Raw genomic sequence first — 22,506 nt, forward strand, 5'->3', positions numbered from 1 at the left:
AACCCAGGGTAGAGAAATCAGCATTGAGTGAGCGCCTACTGTGTGCCACAGGCTTTCCTTGACATTAGGCTGCTGCTGTTCTAACCTTTTCTTTGAATGTGATACCTAATAAAAAATCTGTTTCTGCATTGTTGAATGCACATGCATACACACACAACACATTGTCACACCTGTACCTGCCACCAACATGTCACACAATTCCTTCTTACTATGGGCAATACCTGCTGTGCTGATATCATATACCACGGAGTAGGCAATTCTCCTTTTCTTAATTTCAGTTATGACTCTGTAACTGAACTTCAAGACCACCACCCCTGCCCCACCCCCAGTGGTTTGGGACTTGAACAGAATTTGGCTCAGCCAGGACGAGGGGATTCAGAGTATTGACCTTGGACTCATGCAGCCCTTGGGTTCAAGTCCTAGTTCCCTTGTCCATGGCTATGTGACTTGAACAAGGCACTTGGCCTTTGGGGCCCCAGTTTCTTCATCTGTACAATAGGGTTAATGGTGTTGCATGCTCGGAGCACTGTTGTGAGGACTCAGTGAGAGCCTGTCTCTAAGCAGTTAACACGGGCCTGGCACATAGTCAAACTCTCTAAGTGAATGCCATTTGCTCTTATGACAATGACTGACATCGTCAGCTGTAGTGTCATGGCTGAGAAGACAGACTATGGAGCCAAACCACCTGGGTTCAGATCACAGATCCACCCTGTATGTACTTCCTGTGTGGCCCTGGGTGAGTTACTTAAGTTCTCTGTGCCTACAGCTGTTCATCTGAGGATGAGAATAAAACCTTTCTCATAGGGTGGTTATGAGGATTAAAATAATTAATCCAGGTAAAGTATTTAGAAGAGAGCTTGGCACATGACAAGCCCTGGGTAAATGATGGCTGTCAGCATCATCTCATGTAATCCTTTCCTGTCCTTGCAAGATAAGTATTTTCATCCTGTTGCACAGCGGGGAGCTCTGAGGCCAAGAGATCTAGTCAACCTGCCCAAAGTCTCCTAGCTAGGAAGTGGCAGAGCTGGAAGTGCACGTTGGTCTCCTGAGCCTCCAGCACAGAGACTGAGACAGGCTCAGGGCTCCGTGGTCTCAGGGCGTGAGAATGACCAGCCACTGCCCTACAGAACAGGGAGTGGGCATTGGCTGGTTGATGCTGTTGCCATCAGCAGACACATTATCTAGAATTTGTTCAGGACTCTGCAGTGAAGACATTGAGTTGCTTTGTTCAAGATGACGGAGCACAGAAATGCTTCCCAGTGAACTGTCCCTTTGTAAAATGCCCCTCTGGCAAATGTCTCTCCCAGCTTAACTCTGTCACCTCTTCGTCACCCCCTGCATATTGCCTCCCAACAATGATTAAACATTCCGTGCCAAGTGCTGACTGGGTGTAAGGTACTTGCATCAGGAGCTCAGGCCTCATCCATCTCTCTGCTCTACCACCATAGATGGAGCTTAGGAGATGATCTAAGAGGTTCCTTTCGCTAAAGTGTTGGGGCCAGCCCCATGTGCACCCCATAGACTGGAAGTGAGAAAACGGGAAGAACATCAAAGCAGTGTTATTAGAAGAAGGGAAATGGATGTTGGATGAGCAAAGCCAACCGTGTCTGCCATTCTGGGGTTCTTGGGGGTTGCTTTTGAGGCAGGGAAGGAAGTGGTTTTCCACCCAGGAATGGAAATGGCACCAGCTTGATCCACTTCCCAGCTGTGCTGCCCAGTCATGTGGCCTGGCTTGAGCCCATCCTTTCAGTCTCTTTGGCCTCAGTTTCTCCATCTGTGCAATGGATGGAGAAATGGACTGTACTCTGATGTTTCAAGATACTATGGATTCTTTATATGTCATTTTTCATTAAGTGCTCAGAGACGAAGCACACCCAGAAAGGGCTCTGAACCCCTCAAGAAGAAGAATGATGAGATCTGGCACCTCAGATAAGCATCTGTGGTGGAGAAAGCCCCGGAGGGCACCCCTTCAAGTCTGCTCCTGCTTCAGTGGTGTCTGAAGTCACTCTTCCTGCAGAATATCACCCTAATCACGAAACCCTTGCAATGTTTCTTTTTCTCCTCCAGGCATCACCAAATCGGCCCCCCTGAGAGTGTCCCAGCTCTTCTCGAGGTGAGTGCCATTCACTTGTCTACTGCTCACATGCCCTCCTTTTCTTCTCTCTCGGAAGGTAGAGGTGAAGGGACAGGGCTCTGGAGCCAGACTCCCTGAATAGGAATCCCAGCTCCAGCACTTCCTAGCTGAGTGAGCTTGAGCAAGTCTCTCCACCTCCCTGGGCCTGAGTCTTCCCATCTGGGAGAGGGAGACAGTCATGCCGCCTGCCCCCAGGAAATGAGAAAAAGCAGGTAAAACACGTTTAGAATGGGGCCTGGAGCAGAGTGTCCTGAGAGTCTTAGCTATTATTTTCTTCTTTCTTCTCTTCATTCTTTTTTTTTAAATTCTTTCCTTTCTCTCCTTTCCCATGCATAGGGAATTTCTCCCTCCCTTTCCCCCGTCTTTCTCTTTTCCTTCCTCATTTCTTTCCTTTCCCTTCTTTTCAATCTCCCTTCTTTCTCTCATTTCTCTCTTCCCTTTTTCTCTTTCCCTTCCTCTCTTCCCGACCCTTCTCTCCTCTACCCTGTTCTCTCCACCTGTCTCTCCCTTTTCCCCTCCCTTCTTTCATCATTCATTTATTTTAAGTTCCAGGATACATGTGCAGGTCATGCAGGTTTGTTACTTTAGGTAAACATGTGCCATGGTGGTTTGCTGTACCTATCAACCCATCACCTAGGTATTAAGCTCGGCATGCATTAGCTATTCTTCCTAATACTCTTCTACCTGCCTACCCTCCGGCAACAGGCCCCAGTGTGTGTCATATCCCTCCCTGTGTCCATGTGTTCTCATTGTTCAGCTCGCACTTATAAGTGAGAACATGCGGTGTTTCTGTTCCTGAGTTAGTTTGCTGATGATAAGGGCTTCCATCTTCATCTGTATCCCTGCAAAGGACATGATCTTTTTCCTTTTTATGGTTGCAGAATATTCCATGGTGTATATGAACCACATTTTCTTTATTCAGTCTATCATTGATGGGCATTTGGGTTGATTCCATGTCTTTGCTATTGTAAATTGTGCTGCAATGAACATATGCGTGTATGTGTCCTTTCTTCCTCCTCTACAATTCACACATCACTCCTCGGTGCCTAGCCCCATACTTCGCCCTGGAAACTCAGAGATGTATGAGACACAGTCTCTGCCTTTGGAGAGCTAGTTTGGTGGGGGAGATAAACCAGTAAATCAGAGATCTCAACCTGGCACCATAAATGCTCCATCATGGCACACGCTGGGGCAGTGGTAGCTCAGTGCTGGGCTGGCGGTGCCCAGAGCCCTCTGGGCCCTGCCCTTGGGAGCAGCCATCCTGAGACTACTGCTGTGTGCCATGCCCCTCAGGCTAGGTGGTGAGTCCTTCAGCATCTTGAAATCTCCCTTCCTCTCCAACATTGGAGCAGCTGTTTATAAGGAAGACATTTTCTGAACCTTCCTTTCCCTCCAGATATTTTGGGGAATATTAGTAGCAACTGAGGGCTGTTAAATCTACCTAACTTTTTTAAGTCCTCAGAGTTAGAAAGCTCCACTATCCTTTCTCAGGGTTTTAACTTTAGCCCCTGTTTAATCTGAGCCACTTGAATGGTTTTGATGGCAAGCAGGAGTTGATTGTCTTGGGTCTGCACCTTCTATTTCTCTTCTAAGAAAGGGTATGAATTAGGAAGATTTTCAAATAAGGTTCTCTGCTCTGCGGGTTGCATGCTTCTCAGGTGCCCCACAGAGCTGAAATATTGATGGATGAGACACCTTCCAGAATTGGGGCTGACATCTCCAGCTCAAATGAGTTCCTTATGCATTTTGCAACAGGTTCCCCCAGATAACCCTTTATCATGGTAGTAGTCAAAAAGAAAGAAGGGCATGGGGACGTCTGTTTATAATTCCATAAACTTTTTCATTCGCCTGATATGAGGCCTCAGGTGGAGGAGGAACTCTGGAAGCAAACAGGCTTTAACGAAAGTGATATAATGTAACCAAAATGCAATCAGATACAGATTGGGGAATCTCATCCACATTTAGCTGTACTGCTTAACCCGTTTAGATAGTTAGAAACATGATGTCAAGTTGTGGTGTCTGGGGGTGGGTGGCATAGTGGAGGGGTTAAGGGTGTGGCCTCTGGAGCCAGGGTTCAAATGCTTTATCAGCTGTGTGCTTGTGGCATGTTATTAAGTCTCTCTCTGCCTCTGTTTTCTTACCTGTAAAATGGGGATCGACACAGAAATCACCTCCAAGACTTGTCACAGTTGTGGTGGAATTTAAATGAGCCAGTTTGGATGAAGTAAATAGGAAAGTGCCTGGCACATAGGCATGAGAATTAAACACATTTACCTCTAAGGGAATTGGGCCTCATAGGGATTGTTGCAGACAGGGTGTGATTGAGTTTCAAGAGGTGGGTGCTGCTCAAATCCAGCTGATAGCACCACACAGGAGTGCAGACCCAGGGACACGGAGGCACTTGCTTTTCAGGAGAAGAGAGACAAAGCAAGCGTGTGTGTGTGTGTGCGCGCGCGCGCATGTGCCTGTGTGTGCATGTATACATATAATCTCCTGGTTTTCAAATATTAGCAACAATTTCAAATTAGGAAAAAAATAACCTCACTGGCCAAATAAATTATATCTACCATCTGTGGACTGGATGTGGCCCCTGAGCCACTGTTTAGGTCCCTTTTTGTTAGAACAACTCACCTTGACTTTATTTATTGCTACCTGCAGGGCTGGATAAATCCCAGTCCTGTGAGAAATAGCAGATTCATGGTTCCAAGCATGGGCTCTGCAGTCAGACTCCTGAGTTTAAGCTCTAGATTTACCACTTTCTAGCTGTGTTTTCAGCTCTCTGAGTTTTAGTCTCCTCATCTCTAAACCAGGAGGTAGAAGAGCCTCCACTGCAGAGATTTGATACGAGCATCAGTGAGATACAGTGTACATACCAGGTGCATGTGACACAATTCCCAACCCAGAGTAAAAAATGCAATACTGGCTAGGCACAGTGACTCATGCCTGTAATCCCAGAACTTTGGGAGGACAAGGTGAGCTGATCACAAGGTCAGGAGTTTGAGACCAGCCTGGCCAACATGGTGAAACCCCGTCTCTTCCCTAAATACAAAAAATTAGCTGAGCAGGGTGACAGGTACCTGTAATCTCAGCTACTCGGGAAGCTGAGGCAGGAGAATCTCTTGAAAACCAGAAGGCAGAGGTTGCAGTGAGCCGAGATCACACCACTGCACTCCAACCTGGGCGACAAGAGTGAAAAACTCTGTCCAAAACACACACACACACACACACACACACACACAATGTCATACAAATATCAGTAAGAAGCCCTCTACATCCGAGTCCATTACAGAACCTGTTGTTCTCCACAGAGTAGAGAATCCATTTGTCCTCTTTGGTTGCAAGCAACAGAAATCAACTCTGGCTGATATAAGTCTAAAAGAACTTTTGGGAGAATATCTGGAGTAGCTCACAACATAAATGAAATAATCAGGACTTGAGAGGGATTAAGAATAAGACAGATTCTGGGATTCAAGCAATATGCAGGATTTAAATTCCCAGGACAGAGTCTGATTGGATGATCTTGCATTATGTGCCCACCCCTTAGCTAAGAGCAAGACATCTTGATTGACAACCCTGTTAAAGCTGCCGTCAACCGAGAAGATATCTGAATTAGGACAATCAGGGTAGGATAGGCTATGCTGCAGTAATCAGTAGACCTTGACATCTCAGTGGCTTCACACAACAAAAGTTCGTTTCTTACTCACATAAAGTCCAATGTAAATGGGGTGAAACCCTCCGGGGCAGCTCTCCTCCACAAGCTGACTCAGGGATCCAGGGTGTTTCCATATTATGGCTCTGCCAGTTCAACCTATGCCCTCCATGTTTGCTGTGAAAAAGAAGGAGAAAGGACAGGAGGGTTGCAGGGGATGTGTTTATTGGCCAGGCCTATGAGTGGCTTACAGCATACCTGCTTATGTACTATTGGGCTGAACCCAGTCACATGGCTGAATCTGACTGCACAGGAGACAGAAAATTTAATCTTCCTGCTTCCCAGGAAGAGGAAAAGGAAATGGAATTTGGCAGACATGTACATTGTCTCTGCTCTGGAAAGAGTAAATCCTCGAAGAAAAATGGGGGTGTTCATATCAAGACAAGGAAGAAGGGTTGCCAGACTGGGCTTGGAGATTTAATCTTCTCTCTTTCCACACAGATCTTGCCCACGTGTCCTCCCCAGCCAGCCTACTACAGCCATGGCAGCCTATGGCCAGACGCAGTACAGTGCAGGGATCCAGCAGGCTGCACCCTATACAGCGTACCCACCTCCAGCACAAGCCTATGGAATCCCTTCCTATAGTGAGTACCAAACAACCCTTACTCTCCTCCTTGGGTCCCCATATCATGGTCTTGGTTCTGCACTATTGTCTCAGCTAAACATGGATCAATAAACACAACCAACCTGATTTTGGATTACAGATAAAGGTTAAGGAGTAACACTTTAAATATGGTTCAAATTCTATAGACTACAATATCAATATCGATTCTTGCCCTTTTGATGGCAAGAATTAGAAATTGAACCCAAGCTGGTTTAGGGAAAATCAGAACTGAATGATTTGCATACAGAGAGATCTATGGAATACAACTGTTATTCTGTCATTCGGGTATGGCTGGATCTAGGTGCTAAAATTTCATCACAAGGAGTAAGTCTCTTTCCATCTTCAGATGCTCCCAGTAAGTTCTTCCTGCTTGGTGGCAAAGATGGTGCCTGTCTACTCAAGGTTTGCATCTTTTTAGCTCATGCCCAGTGGAAGGAGAGCTCATTTTTCCCAGGAGTTCCATAGTGGCCCTCATTGGCCCAAGTTGGGCCATGTGACAATGCTCACAGCAAGACAAGGAGAACAAGATGATGGAGATAAGGAAACTGAAGCCTATGGAGTATCTATGAAGGAGGGTGGTTTTCTTAAAAGAAAACAGAGTGGTAATATCAGAAGAAGGAGAAATGAAATGTGGCGGGAGACAGGGCAAAACCAGCAGACCTCCTGCCACATCTTAGTGCTAAGAACTGAAGACTTGGGAACCTGGCTCACCACCTATGCCCACCTGCCCTTGCCTCTGGCCTTTGAGTCATGCTATTCCCTCCCCTCCTAACTATTAACCAAAGCCCTTTTAGTAGCAAGTGACAAAAACCCAAGCTAATCAGCTGGAGGAAACAAGGAAGTTTATTGCCTTTGTAGCTGGAAAATCCTAGGGCACTGACTTCAGGTAGGCTTGGGTCCAGGTCCTCAAGGGATAATATCAGGACTCAGCCTCTGCTTCCCTTTCCGTGGGTCTCTGAGTCAGGCAGGCTCTCCCGCTGTGGTGGCAAAGACAACCCTGGCAGTTTCAGGCTGCAGTGCCCCCCAGAAAGAGAGCCCCTCCTGTCCATGGCTTCCTGCACAGTCCCAGGAATTTCTCTACTGGACTCCCACATCCATCCAAGAAGATACGTGCTGTAGGTGGCCATATTTGGCCACATGTCCACCCGCAGGACCAGGGGTCAGGTTAGCCTCACCCAAAATAACATCCGAAGGCGAGGAAGGGGTGGTTCACAAAGGAGGAGGCAAGAAGAAACTGCAGATGGCCACTCCACATGACTTTATAGCCCACCCAAATCCAGGCCCTCCAGTGGAAAGGACATAGTGCTGGTGGACAGGGACCTGCCTGCCTGACTCCAGTGCCCCTGACTCTCCAGGCTTCAGTTGCCTCAATTGTAAAATTAATATGCTCATCTCGTCTTCCCACCAAGAGGGGTGCTTCTTGAGTTGAGTGCACAGGCTGATTCTTATATTTCTTTCCTGTCTCCTCTTCCTCCATACCTCTTCCCTGTTCATTCATTCATTCATTCAACATCATGTGTGAGGCAAACAGTGGTCAACAAAGCAGAATGGGCCCTGTCTTCATGGAGCTGACAGTCTAAAACGGATGATTGGGCAGCACTGGGTGGACAAGACCTCTACAGACATTTCCTTTAAGCCTTAGTTTCCCACAGTCTTCACCCAGCCCACATTACTCCCTTGAATTATCTCTGCCTGTTTCATGAAAACATTTGAGTTTGCAAACTCTGGCCTATAGCTAGAAAAACATTTTTTTAATTTTCTTTTTGGAGGTAGCATCTCACTCTGTTGCCCAGGCCAAAGTGCAGTGGCACATCACAGCTCACTGCAACCTCAACATAACAGGGTCAAGTGATCCTCCCACCTCAGCCTCCCAAATAACTGGAACCTCAGGTGTGTACCACTGCACCCTGCTGATTTTTTGTGGAGGTGGGATTTGGCCATGTTGGTCAAGTGGGTCTCGAACTCCTGGCCTCAAGTGATCTACCACCTTGGCCTCCCAAGGTGCTGGGATTATAGGCAGGAGCCACTGTACCTGGCCCCAAATTTTTTAATCTGTATATGTAATTTCAAATTATGATGCACGACATAAAGGAAGCAAAGACTTGTTTTAGATTCTAGGGCTGGGAAAGTCCTTTTAAATAAGGAGCAAATTCAGTTGAGAATGGAGAGATGGCCGTGTGCAGGTGCAGACAGGAGAGCATCCAAGTGGAGGGGCGGCCCCTGGGAACGGGAAGGAACTTGGCAGTTCCAAGAAAACCAATGGCTGGAGTGGGATGGGAGATGACGTGCATGAGGTGAGCGAGGCCTCTGAGTCCCGGGAAAGATTTGGGGTTCTGTTCCAAGTGAGACTGGAAACCACTAGAGGGTTTATAAGCAGTGGGTAATAGGGTACAGTTTAGGTGGGTTTTTTTTCATTTTATTCTTATTTTTTTTATTTTTAGAGACAGGGTCTGACTCTGTCTTCCAGGCTGGAATGCCATGGAGCAATCACAGCTCACTGCACCCTCTACTTCGCAGGCTCAAGGAATCCTCCTGCCTCACCCTCCTGAGTAGCTGGGACTACAAGCATGCACTACCTCCCCTGGCTAATTTTTTTTAATTTTTTTGTAGGGGGGGGGGGTCTCACTTTGTTGCCTAGGCTGGTCTTGAACTCCTGCCCTCAAGCAATCCTCCTATCTCTGCCTCCCAATGTGCTGCAATGACAGGCATGAGCCACTGTGCCCAACCTAGGTTTTAAAGCTCACACTGGCTGCTGTGGTGAGGCTAGCTCAGTTGGAATCAGGAAGAGAAGGAGGAAGGCCTATTGGGAGATGGATGAAGCCTGGAGCTGGAAATGTTGGAGGCCTGAGGCAAGGCCATGGCCCCGGACAGAGAGATGTAGACAGAATCAAGAGCAACTCTAGAGGGAATTGACATGTCCTGTCGAGGCATCAGGTGAAGCTTAGTAATAGTCACCATCGTTGACTTCCTGTCACTCACATTGGTTTGTGCCCACTAATTCCTTTAATCCCCACCTCAACCCTGTGAGGAAGGTCACCTCATTATCTTCCCGTGAGCGATAAAGAAACAGAGTCTCAGACAGGTTAAATAACTTACCCAAGGTCACCCAGCTGGTTGGTGGCAGAGGTGGAATTAAGCCCAGGCAGCCTGGCTCTGGACCCCAAGCCCTCACCCGCGGGGCTCTGCCGCCTGGGTATGCATTCTGTAAATCCCAGGGATTACCTATGACAGACCTTGGCCAACAGGTGTTGCCATCTTTTCTAACTTTCTTCCCCTCCTGGGCTAGAAGGCTTAGAATACAATCACACATAAGTTATCCCACTTGGCTGACAGCCAAGAAAAATGAAGCCATATTCTTTTTCACATAAAAGAGAAAACTAGCCCTATTCCCAGACAAAACATGCATAAGATGGAAATTAATTTGGTGCAAAGTTATTTTACTGTCTCAGTTACTTTTGGAGCATCTGTTCCTGGATGATACAGTGTACATGATAAGAGCGCATATCCTGGAGTTCTGCTCCCCGGATTCACATCCCACCCCTGCCTGTTGCTGGCTGCAAGACCCTGAGGGAGGAGCCTCCCCTCCCTAAGCCTCAATTTTCACATTTGTACAGTGGGAGTAATACTAAGTCTGCCCTTCTCATGGTTGCTGGGAGGATTAAATGAGATCATCTACACCAGGGGTTGGCTAACTTCTTCTGTAAAGGCCTAGGTCATAAATATTTTCTACTTTGTGATCCATATGATCTTTATCACAACTGCTCAGCTCTGACATTGTGGCATGAAACCAGCCAGACCATATGTAAACTAATGGGTGTGTCTGTGTTTCAATAAAACTTTATTTACACAAACAGGCAGTGGGCCAGATTTGGCCCATGATCCTGATTTAGATGAAGGGCTTCCTCACCAGGGCCCAGCCCAAGAGAAATGCTCCGCAAATATCACCTGTGCCAATAGAAGCCAGGCTGACACACACACACACACACACACACACACACACAATGTCCATGTCACTGAACAATAACAGGTGGATGAAAAGCCATTTCCCTTTACATCTGCCTGTGCCTGAGCAAGCCGTGTTTGCTCATCGTCTGGACATACCTAGTTGAATCTTGTCAGGAAACTTTTTTCATTGCTCCTTGGCGAATAGCACTGTTTACTTTGTTTAAATAGCTGCAGGAAAGAACACAATTGAGCAAACGAGAGACAAGGACAGTCAGACTACTGAGTATTTTTTCTCAATTTATTATGCAATATTAAAGACAGACATAATAGAGTAATACTACAGACACCTGTGAACTGACCATTGCATTTAGAAAATAAAGGGAGGTGGCCTTCCTTTCCTCTCAAAGAGTCCTGGGCCCCCAAATTTCATGTTTATCATTCCCCCACATTTCTTTGTGTAGAAGGGATCAGCAAACTTTTTCTATAAAGAGCCACATAGTAAATGTTTTGTCTTAGCAGATGACATAGTCTCTATTTCAACCACTCAGCTCTGCCACTGTAGCATGAAAGCAGCCATAAGACAAAGCATAAACGAATGGGCATGTCTGTGTTTCAACAAAACTTTATTTTAAAATAAACAGTGGATCACATTTGGCCTATGGGCTTGAGTTTGCTGACCCTTAGAGTATTTTAAGCATGCTTTAAAACTTTACATACAGTGTATCTTTAGTACACATTCTTTTGCAACTTGCTTTTTCCACCCAACATTATGTCTGTAAAATGTATCCATATTCATACAAGTAGCGGTAGTTCATTTCATTTTTCACTATTGTATAATACTCCATTTACTTGACTGTACCATAATGTATTTACCCATTCTTTAGATAGTCTTTTAGGGCTTCATTTGTTTCCCATTACATAGGATGCTGCAATAGCATCTTTGTGCATTTCTGAGGGGTGGAAACCTGTGAGAGGAATTTCTGGGTCATGGGGTATATGCATTCTTCACTATCCTGGATAATGGTAAAGAATTTTTATTGTCTCTGGCTGTGTAAAAAGCCACTCTAGAACTTAGTGGCCTAAAACAACACTGACGTATGATTTCTGTGGGCTGGCCAGGTGGGCCGGCTGCTGGTCTCCCACAGTCCCCCTTATGCTGCTGTGCTCAGCCAGCAGGTTGGCTGGGGCTGCCTAGATGACACAGTGAGGCCTCTCTCTCATGTGGCCCTTCCTCGTGGGTTTGTTCAGGCATGATGCACTCAGGTTCTAAGAGGCTGAAGATAGAAGCTTCAAAGCCTCTGGGTGCTGAGTCTCCACAACTACTGGGCATGATGGTGCATATGTGGTCCCAGCTACTAGCGAGGCTGAGGTGGGAGGATCACTTGAGCCTGGAGGTCGAAGCTGCAGTGAGCTGTGAGGGTGCCACTGTACTCCACCCTGGGTAACAGAGTGAAATCCTGTCTCCAAAAAAAAAAAAGTTAGTTACATATTTATTTTAATATGCATTTTATATCTATATATGTATGTATACAAATATATGGAACTTATGACTTCTTGGTCATTATTGCTTAAGCAAATAATTTTAAAATTGAGTTGTTTTTTTTTTTTTTGAGATGCAGTCTCACTCTGTCACCCAGGCTGGAGTGCAGTGGCATGATCTCTGCTCACTGCAACCTCTGCCTCTCACGTTCAAGCGATTCTCCTGCCTCAGCCTCCCAAATAGCTGGAATTACAGATGTGCACCACCACACCCGGCTCATTTTTTGTATTTTTAGTAGAGACAGGGTTTCACCATGTTTTCCAGGCTGGTCTTGAGCTCCTGACCTCAAATGATCTGCCTGCCTTGGCCTCCCAAAGTGCTGGGATTATAGGTATGAGCCACCATGCCTGGCCTGATGTCTAAAAATACATGAAAGGAATCATCACATGGATGGTGCTGGGATATGGAAAACCAAGCAAGTGGTGTACAGCATTGGAGACAGGGAAGCACTAATTTGGTCCAAAACCCTCATGGTAGTCAGGAGAAAACAGAGGCTTGGAAAGCAGGGGGCACCTATTCAGTGATATCACAGAGCCAGGACAGTAAACAAGGACTCTGGGCTGTGCCATGTGCCATGGGCTGATCCAGAATTCACATCACTGAGCACCTGCTCGGGGGGCTGTTAATATTTTCAACGTGAATCATCTTCTGTCTCTTCTCTGCTCAGAGCCCTCCAGGGCCCCTCTCAGGATCAAAGCCAAAGGTTTTCCACTATAGTAGCTTTTCCCCGTCTCCACCTTGATGACATTTCTAACCTCATCAATCACCTTCTCCCCAACCCTCCCTCTACTCCAGCTATGCTGGCCTTCTTGCTGTTTAATCATCCAACATACCTACTATGCTCCTGCCTCAGGGTCTATGCACATGCCGTTCCCTCTGCCTGGACAGGTATTCCTCTAGGTGTCCATAAGTTTTGCTCCCTTGCTTCCTTCAAGTCTTTGTTCAAATGTCTCTTCCTCCATGGGACCTCTTCCTCCTCCTCCATGGCACCTTTCCGGATCACTCTGTTTGGAATTTCAATTCCCAGCTCCCCTTAGCCAACTTTGCTATCTCCTTCCCTGCTTCATTCTTCTTTTTAGCACCATAAGACTCTAAATGGAGCCAAAAAAAAATTAATCATGTTTAGAAGATTGTGTTAGCATGAGGTTCCTAGATAGGAGGGAAAAGTGTGTGCCACTGAGTGTGCCAGGGAGTCTGGGAGCCAATCATGTTCTCTCTTGTGTTACCCAAAAAATATTTTGTATGCTTTTCCTCAACTATGTGTTTTACTTGCTTTTCTACTGTCATTCTTCTCCCACTATCATATAAGCTCCAACCACTCAGTATCTCCAGCATCAAGATCTGTGTCTCCTGGCTTGTTGCCCGTGCTGAGCTAATAGTTGTGAAATGAGTGAATGAATCCTTATTGGCTCTGTGTTGTTGACGCCCTCTCTGAAATCCACATGCTCACTTCGGTGCGTCCATGAGCGGAAGCCAGAGAAACTTGCAGGTAGTTCACAAGCACCTTTCAGAGGCCTCTTTCTCTTTGCTGTGAAGATATTCATCAGAGATGCCTGGAAAGCAGGAGGTCTGATGAGATCAATCTGTCCCTGGGCCAAACCATAACCAGATTTTTTTAACACAATTTTAGCACAGTGTTCCTCCATCTGGTTTAAAAGACCAGTTTTGGGGTTTGTGCTTTTTAATTTCCGTTCCACCACGGGCTGACACTTCAGTAAAATAAAATGAATTGCTAGAAAAATCCAATTAAAAATTATTTATTTATTTATTTTGAGATGAAGTCTTGCTCTGTAGCCCAGGCCAGACTGCAGTGATGTGATCTCAGCTCACTGCAACCTCCACCTCCTGGTTTCAAGCGATTCTCGTGCCTCAGCCTCCTGAGTAGCTGGTATTACAGGTATGCACCACCACATCCAGTGAATTTTTGTATTTTTAGTACACATGGGGTTTCATCATGTTGTTGGCCAGGCTGTTCTCAAACTCCTGACCTCAAGTGATCCACCGCCTTAGCCTCCCAAAGTGCTGGGATTACAGGCGTGAGCCAAATTAAAAATTTTTTAAACACAAGTCTAGAGAAAACGGCCTTCGATGTTAGAGCAATCCCAAGTTGCTGCAAAAGTTTCTGGATGTTTACTTCTCAGTGCCTGACTCTTTCTTTCTGAACTTGTAACTGGTGCATGGACCACAGTCTGGACAACAGACCTACGGGACTCAGGCCCTTGTGTGCCTTTGCCATTTTCATATTCTCTTCTCGTTCTCATAGCTTAGAATTTTATGACCCAACCCCTTCAGCAAACAAAAGAAGAGGTGAAAAACTTCATTTTCTTTTCTTTCATAGTCATTCACTCACCAGTTTTTGAGCACCTACTATGTGCCAGACAAGGAGCCACGTATGGGGAGACTACAGTGTACAAGAGGGACCCAGCCCCACCCTCCTGGAGCCCCCAGCCTAAACAGAGAGCAGAGGTTCAACAGTGAACTGGAATGAGTGCCAAGCAGGAGAACTTCATGCTACTCAGGGCCGACTTGGGTCATAGAAGGCTTTTCTAGGGAAACAATATTTGCCTGGTAGAGAAGAGGGAGGTGTGGGTTCCAGGCAGAGGAAGCAACATATGCAAAGGCTTTGAGTCCAAAGACATTGTTGCAGTTTGTTTGTATCTATTTAAAATGGACAGTGTAGGTACCCTTAGATGCAGCAATTTCTGTCTTATAGAAGACAGAAAGACAAGCACTCTGAGATTGCTTGAGGAAGTATGTACGTTTCATCTTGGGTTGTGATGGTAAAAACTGGAATCAACTTGGAGTTCATCAGAGGACTGGCTGAACAACCAGTGATAGCTCCGACTTTGGCTTTCCATCCGTCACTAAAATAAACAGTGTCTAAGCATATGGCTTAAGCAGAGTGAGCAAAGGAGCCCAGGAAAGGCAGTGACGTTGGAGGGGTGGGCAGAGCCCACATAGGGTCACTGCAGAGTTTCGATTTTGCTTTAGGTACACAGGGAGGCAGACTGTACCCAGTGCAATGTTAACTACTCCTAGTGGACTGAGCAAAAAGAAGGTGCTGTGTAAATATTTCTTGTGGCTGTCATCATTGTTGTTACTGAAGTCTGGCACCATCAATAGCATAAACCCCTTCACACCAGTATTGAGAAGTGTGAAGATAAAGAACCTTGACTTCAGATTACCTGCCAATTGCAAGACCCCAATCAGATGGATTGGCAGTCTCAATTCCCACATCTTTAAAATGAGGGAAGTAATATTGTCTGTTTTGTGGGATTGATGTGAGCTTTAATGACTTCATCCAGAGCTTTTATATGTTCATTCTTTCCTCTCATTTTATTTCCTAACAACTCATCGTTTCATAAGAAAGGAGACCTCGAACCTGGGGTTGCAGGAGAGACTTTCCAGGTTACCAAGAAATGAAGCAAACCATCTAGGACTCCAGCCCTGATCTCCTGACTCAGAATCCATCTCTTTATCTTACTATGCATTCTGTTATTTTATGGGGTTGACAGGGTAAGAAGGAGGAAATTTCAATAAGGAAACCATCAGCAGAACTGGAAATGTTCTTGAAAGAAATGAAATTTTAAGCAGCAGTGAGTTACTGTTTTATACCTATAAGATAGACAGAGATAAGCAATGTTTGATAACACATTGGATGCGGTTGTGGAGAAGCAGGACTCATTCAGTGCTTGGAGAGAATGTCCACCTACAATCTAGGGAGCATCATTCAGCAGCATCCAAGAAAATTTAAGATGCTCTTGCCCCTGGACTCAGCGACTCCAACCACTGGGTACTTACCTAAAAGATAGACTTGCACTTGTGCACAAAAATGTGTGTGTGTGTGTGTGTGTTGACTATAAGCTAATACAGATATATACGTATGTGCATATAGATAGATCTGTATCTTGAATATATTTTCTGCATGTATGTCTGTATGTATACACATTTGTTGCATGTGTGTGTGTTATGTGTATATTTGCTGCTGCTTAAATTACAGTCATAAAATCTCACAGCCACCCAAAAGTTAATGAATAGTAAGCTGGTTAAATTATGGGGAAACCACACATTAGAATGTCACACAGCCATATAAATACAGAATAAGGAAAAACTTTATAAGTTCATGGAGAATGATCATTATCACATATTGCGAAGCAGCAAAAGAAAAAAGAAAATGTAGAACAGAATTTGTAGAATACTCCTATTTATTTTTTAAAAATGGAATAAATACATTACATATGTATATTATATACATAAGTTTGTATATGCACAGAACGTGTCTGGAAGTGAACTTAGTTCCATAAAGCTGGTAATAGTGTTGCCTGTAGGCAGAAGACTTGAGAGGTCAGGGATAGGAAGAGACATTTTGCTCTACGCCTTTCATACTATTGGAATTTTCTACAATGCATCCATTACATTTTCAATAAAAAGTAAGTGAGCTGATGATGATTAGCGTCTCCCCCTAAACACAGTCCCTTTCTCAGCCAATTGTTCATAGAATTAGTACCTATACTTTAGGTAAGCATGCTGAATTTGGCTGAAGCAGAAGGCAGATTTGTAACTGTGGCCTTGGGATATGCAGGTTTCCCTATGAGAAGATTGAAGAGTGTGTCTTACAGTTAAGTAACATCATCTTTGCAGAGGAAGGGTGGTTCCTTTCACACCTTTGCCCAAAATCCAAATGGACATTTAAGCCATACACAGCACCACTCAGTGGCATAGTGGGCTGCAGGCTTGCCTACCTACCAAGCTGGCAGGTAGCATGAAGCTGGCGGCATGTACAAAATATGAGACCTTCGTGGCCTGCTGTTCCCTTCTCCACTTTTGATAGTGTCCTAGGATGTACCAAAAAAAAAATCACAACTGCAGTGAGGAAATAGCACCTTAAAACCAGCCTCAAAGTCATGCAGATAGAATGGAATCTATGATCGCCTGGGAAACGTGAATTGTGGAGCCCACAGGGGCAGCTTGTGGTCACATACAATGCAGACATGGTGTTACTAGACCATCTTCTCATTCAAGAAGAAGCAGTAAGACCAGATTTTTGTATACAGAATATCCTTACTTTCAAACAAAATCAACTAATTTAGTTTTTCTTAAAAATATGCAGGCCAAGTAAAATATGTCTGTAGGCTAACTTTGGCTGACAAACCACCAGTTTGCAACTCCTCATTTGGAAGCTGATAAAATTGCATGCTGTCTTGACCCAATAGCTTTTTTGTGCATGACAAGGACACATCCTAATCATGTGTCCTTGGTGCTTTTTTTCTCCTCTTTCTTCAAAGGCATCAAGACAGAAGACAGCTTGAACCATTCCCCTGGTCAGAGTGGATTCCTCAGCTATGGCTCCAGCTTCAGCACCCCACCCACTGGACAGAGCCCATACACCTACCAGATGCACGGTCAGTGTGGCACTTGGCCCCTCCCTGCCCGTCTCTAAGGCACCACCTAAGTTGGGTGTCCATTCATTCATTCATTCATTCAGCAGATTTATTGAGCACCTACTATGTGCCAGGCTCTATCTCAAGTAGTGAGCGAAATAGATACAAGATCTGCCTTCATGGTCATTATCTGGCAGTGGGGAAAGACTAACGATAAAGTCGCCAAATAAGCCAGATGATCTTGGAAGGGGGTTGAATGTAATAAGGCAAATAAACCTGGTCTTTGCATAGAAAGTGATGAGCACTTGGGAGGTCAGGAAAGGTGAGATTTGTGACTTTAGATCAAATCATCAGGGAAGGCTTTTTGAAGAGATCACATTGTACAGAAACCCAAAGGATGAGGCAGAGCAGCCATATAGACATCTTAGGGAAGAACATCCCAGGCAGAAGGAACAGCCTGTGCAAATGCTGCATGCAGGAAAATACCTGGATGTATTTGAGGCACAGACCTGAGACCCATGAGACTAGAGCAAAGTCAGAAGGCATGTAAGAGGAAAATATCTTAGAGAAAGAGCAAGGCGCAATCATGCATGGCCTTGAGGCACATGGGAAAGAGTTTGCTTGTATTTTGAGTGTGATGGGACAGGGAAGTCTACTGTAGAGACTCAGAAATGTCGGGTGGTGGGAATATTGGACAGTCAGGTAAAGACGCTGTTATTTCAGGCAAGAGGTTCAAGGCTCTGCAGCCCTAGAGGGTAGCCTTAGATGGGGAAGAAAGAACTTCATTTTGTAACCCTCCACCCACATGCCATAAGGAACTGGCTCTCTGGGTTCTCCCATGCTCACCTCCATTCTTTTACATCCAAGGGGTCATCTCTGTTCTGATGCCCCCCTGGGAGTATGCTGGAGTTGATGCATGGAGCAGAGGGCTGGTGGCTGTAATTTTGGGGATCCCCATTCTGCTGTTTCCTTTTATATAAGCTGCTAAAAATGACAATCAAGGATCTGAAAAAGTAAAATGACAAGATGGTGAGCTGATGAGTGATTGTTTTTTTTTCTGAGACAGAGTTTTGCTATGTTGCCCAGACTGGGCTCAAGTGATTCTGCCACCTCAGCCTCCAGAGTATCTAGGACTGTAGGTGTGCGCTGCTGCACCCAGCTTTTCTTTTAAAAGAAATAAGTGGCCTAAGTTATGTAGGAGGGGTTCTTCATTCGTTCATTCATTCCATATGTTAGAGGGCACAGCAGCCCACAAAGACAATCCCCTCATGGAGAAAGATGGACAGTAATCACTTGATAAACATAGATAATTTTAGATTTTGATAAAACCTGTGACAGAAAAGAAACTACTTGCAAGTATTATCACTTCATCTTTTTTATTTTAATTTTTTATTAAGGAAGCAATAAAAATGATTGTCAAGGGCAGCATTTCAGGAAAAAAATGTGAAAGGAGAACAAATAGTCTTAGAGATGTGTGTAGGGAAAGCAGGTGATGAGCATTCATGCCCAGCCCTGGGAATAGCTTCCTGGAAAGGTCTATGTCCAAGTTTGTTGGTGATGCCATGAGCTAGCCTTGACCAAACATGCTAGGTTCCAGCCGATGCTGTGTGGATTCTCTCATACAACCTTCATGATGCTCTCAAGTGATGGGACTGTATTATTCCCATTTCACAGAAGAGAAAACTGAGGCATAGAAGTAATGACTGATTTGTCCAACACCAGGGCCAGGAGTTTAGATTTTATTGTAAATGTAATGGCAAAGGTCAAAAGTGTCAGATCTCCCAAGCCCCAGCCTCACTGCAAAGCCCATGCCTGTAACCATGGCACTCTCCTGACGCCTCTGCTTATGCTGTAACCTCTGTGTCCCCAATCATGGCCTTTCTGAGCCCCACTGGAGGGAATAAACTGCTGGGACCCATCTCTCCAGGTGGGGAGTGAATGATGGCACCAGTCCCTATAATAGGAGGTGTATGAAAGCATGGAACTTGAATTTGCGTTTGAGTCCATCTCAAGCCAATTTCTTTCCAGCTCTTCAAATAGAAACTGGACTTACTGCCTCAGGGCTTCTGAGTCCACAGAGTTTGAACTGGAAACCCAGTCCCCCTACCCCATTTGACACCCCCTCAGCCACACAATAAGTGATCTAAGTTGTGTAGAAGGGGCCCCCATTCATTCATTCATTCCATATGTTGAGCACCAACTTGATGCCTGGCACCCTTCTAGGCACGGAGGGCACAGCAGTCCACAAAGACAATCCCCTCGTGGATAAAGATGGACAGTAATCAATTGACAAATAGATGATTATACATTTTTATAAATCCTGTAACAGACAAAAACAGGGCGGCATGCTGGACCATGAGCAGAGCAGGAGTGGTATTGGCATTCAGCAGGTGGTCAGGGGCCTCCCGACAGAAAGGACACAGCCACAGGAGGGGCCAGAGCCAGGCCGTGCAGGCAGCAGGAGCACAAGAGCAATGGCCCCGCAATAGGAAGAGGCTCACAGCTTTCAGGGAATCCAGAGGAGCCTATCCTATCCTCCCAGACCAGGATATGCAGAGTAACGTTCTTTCTTCTCTGGTCCTTAAAGCAACCGCGTGAGGCGGGCACCATCAGCCCTGCTTTCACAGATGGTGAAAGTGAGGCTCAGAGAGGGAAAGTGACTTGCCCAAAACCACAGAACTGATAAGCATTGGGAGCTCGGATTCAGACTCTGGTTTCTAGAATTCTAGGACCTGTGCTGCTTCCTCTAAATGATGAGATTTCCTGGACTTCTTCAGGACTCCAGGCACTGTCGTAAGGTCTGCACATAAACCATGCCTCTTAATCTCTCCAGTAGCCCCATGACATGGGCACTATCACTGCCTTCATCTTACAGGTGGAGAAACTGTGGCACGAAGTGTTCCAGTAACTTGCCCAAGGTCACACGACCATGGCAGTGGAAATTGAGCCAGGCAGTTGCCCAGGCACATAACCTTCACGCCAGTCTGCCCCTCATACTCTCTTAGATCTGTCTAGAAGGTGATTCTCAGGGGTGAGCCTGGGGCCCCACTCCCCACCTCAATCACCACCAGCCAATGTGTCCAGCTCTGCTCCCACCCTACCATGGGAATCGTTCAGGTTATTTTCTTATCCTTCTCGCAGCCCAGATGACAGAAGGGCAGTGGCAGCAGCTGGGCTTTGTCCCAATTAACTGCCTTCGGTCTGATGCTAATGGCTATAAACTGCTCTTGAGACAGCCCAGGCATTTTGCAAGCCTGACATATTTCTCCTTAAGTATTTTTTTTCAAACACAAACACACAAAATGCTCACACACCATGCCCATGTGCTTCCTATTAACTTTTTTTTTTTTTTTTTTGAGTTGTTCCAGAGGAGAAATAAACTCTCAAACTACTAAGAGCATTTCAGAATGGAAGACGCTGGTTGAGCTTAGTTTCTCAGAGGAAAAAGGAAATAAAGAAGATTGAGGTTTATGAACTTTTAGGCCTGAAAATGCTGATTTGGTGAAATTGGCCCATGACGGGAAGCTAGCATGAATCTTTTCTCTTTTCTAAGAATTAAAATCATAATGTTGGCCTATAATTCCAGCACTTTGGGAGGCCAAGGCAGGTGTATTTATTGTTTGAGTCCAGGAGTTCAAGACCAGCCTGAGAAACCTGGTGAAACCCATCTCTACAAAAAAAAAAAAAAAAATTAGCTGGATATAGTGATGCATGCTGTAGTCTCAGCTACTTGAGAGGCTGAGGTAGGAGGATCACTTCAGCCCGAGAGGTCAGGTCTGCAGTAAGCCATGATCATGCCACTGCACTCCAGCCTGGGCAATAGAGCAAGATCCTGTCTTTTTAAAAAAAAAAAAATGTGCATCTGTAGTCCCAGCTACTCTTCAGAGGCTGATATGGAAGAATTGTTTGAGCCGAGGAGTTCAAGGTTGCAGTGAGCTATGATCACCCCACGGCACTCCAGCCTGGGCAATAGAGCATGACCCTGCCTCAAAAAAAGAAAAACTATATAAAATTTTATAGAAGCAAAAAAGATGCTCATGGAACTCACCTCATCATTTTTCAGATGAGTAAACTGAGACACAGCAGCAGAGCAGCATCTTATGGAAGATGGGAGAGCAAGCATTAGACAGGCCAGGATGCCTCCCACTGGGTCTTCTAGCTAATCTCATAAACTTCCAAAAACTTTCACACAGCCATCACCCCAAAAGGCCCTGTCTTGAGATCTGTATCTGTTTGGATAACACTGCCCCTCCACGGAATAGACAATAAATTTAAAAGAAAAAAAATCACAGCTCTTGTTCAGCCTTTGCATGGTTGTTTATTTTCTTTATTTGAAGTTCACCCTGGGGTTTTTATAGCTGAAGTGTATTTCTTATGGGTTTGATTTTTTTCTTTTTGGCTTCTCCTGATAAAACACTGCTATTCACAGAAATGACCACAAAGATTAAAAAGAGGGGAAAACCCTCTACAGAGTATGTTATAAGAAGTTTCTGGTGCCCCAGAGGAGTTAAGAGCTCTGGATCTGTGCTGTGGTCAGTCCTGAGTACCCCACACACAATGGTATGAGTGCTCCGTGCCTCAGTTTCCTCACCTGTGAAACTGGCATCATAGTGAGAGAGATGACGACCTGAGGCTTCGGGAGACTAAGTAAAATGATTCATGGTCACATCAGATGAGATCCATTAGGGCTGGATTTTCTTTTTATTATCTCTGTTATTCCTTCCTTAGCATGGCAGTTAAAATCAACTGAAAGCAGGGACTCTGAAGTCAGATTGAGTTAACGTCTGAGGATGGCTGCAAACCAGCTCTGTGACCTTGAGCTCGGTTACTTCTCAGTATTTCAGTTTCCTTTCCTGTGAAATGGGGATGCTAATAGTACCTTCCTCATAGGGTGCTCTGATGACTAAATGAGCTCGTGTATGTGACGTATTTAGAGCAGCGCCGGGCACAAACTAATGCTCTCTAAATGCTTATTGTTGTTATTGTGATTGACATTGTTAGCCTCACTTCAGGTTTGATGTGCCGTGTTCTTTCCAAGTTCACTTCTATTTCCTGAACTCTCCATTTCAGGAAGTGGTCAGGGTAAGAGAAAAGAGGAATACTAATTTGAGACTGTGGCACCGTCTGCATAGGCATAAATTCCCCTTCCAGTGAACTCTGTGTTATAAGGAGACTTAAAATCAGCCCAGGCGC

The 22,506-nt window shown here is 45.3% G+C and overlaps 1 protein-coding gene across 7 annotated transcripts in view; it reads left to right on the plus strand.

The window, feature by feature from the left end:
* EYA2 (EYA transcriptional coactivator and phosphatase 2) overlaps positions 1-22,506 on the plus strand; it is a 287,124-nt gene that overhangs the window by 97,127 nt on the left and 167,491 nt on the right. For 5 of the 7 annotated variants that reach the window (XM_002747615.7, XM_078371823.1, XM_078371822.1 and 2 more), the window contains 3 exons: positions 2,068-2,113; positions 6,285-6,427; positions 17,218-17,334. In XM_002747615.7, the coding sequence (XP_002747661.1) occupies positions 2,068-2,113; positions 6,285-6,427; positions 17,218-17,334 (306 nt within the window). The remainder of the gene's footprint in view (positions 1-2,067; positions 2,114-6,284; positions 6,428-17,217; positions 17,335-22,506) is intronic. The other 2 variants (XM_054255423.2, XM_078371821.1) reach the window with 2 other exon arrangements.

The sequence above is a fragment of the Callithrix jacchus genome, chromosome 5, assembly GCF_049354715.1.
Source record: "Callithrix jacchus isolate 240 chromosome 5, calJac240_pri, whole genome shotgun sequence".
NCBI lineage: Eukaryota > Metazoa > Chordata > Mammalia > Primates > Cebidae > Callithrix > Callithrix jacchus.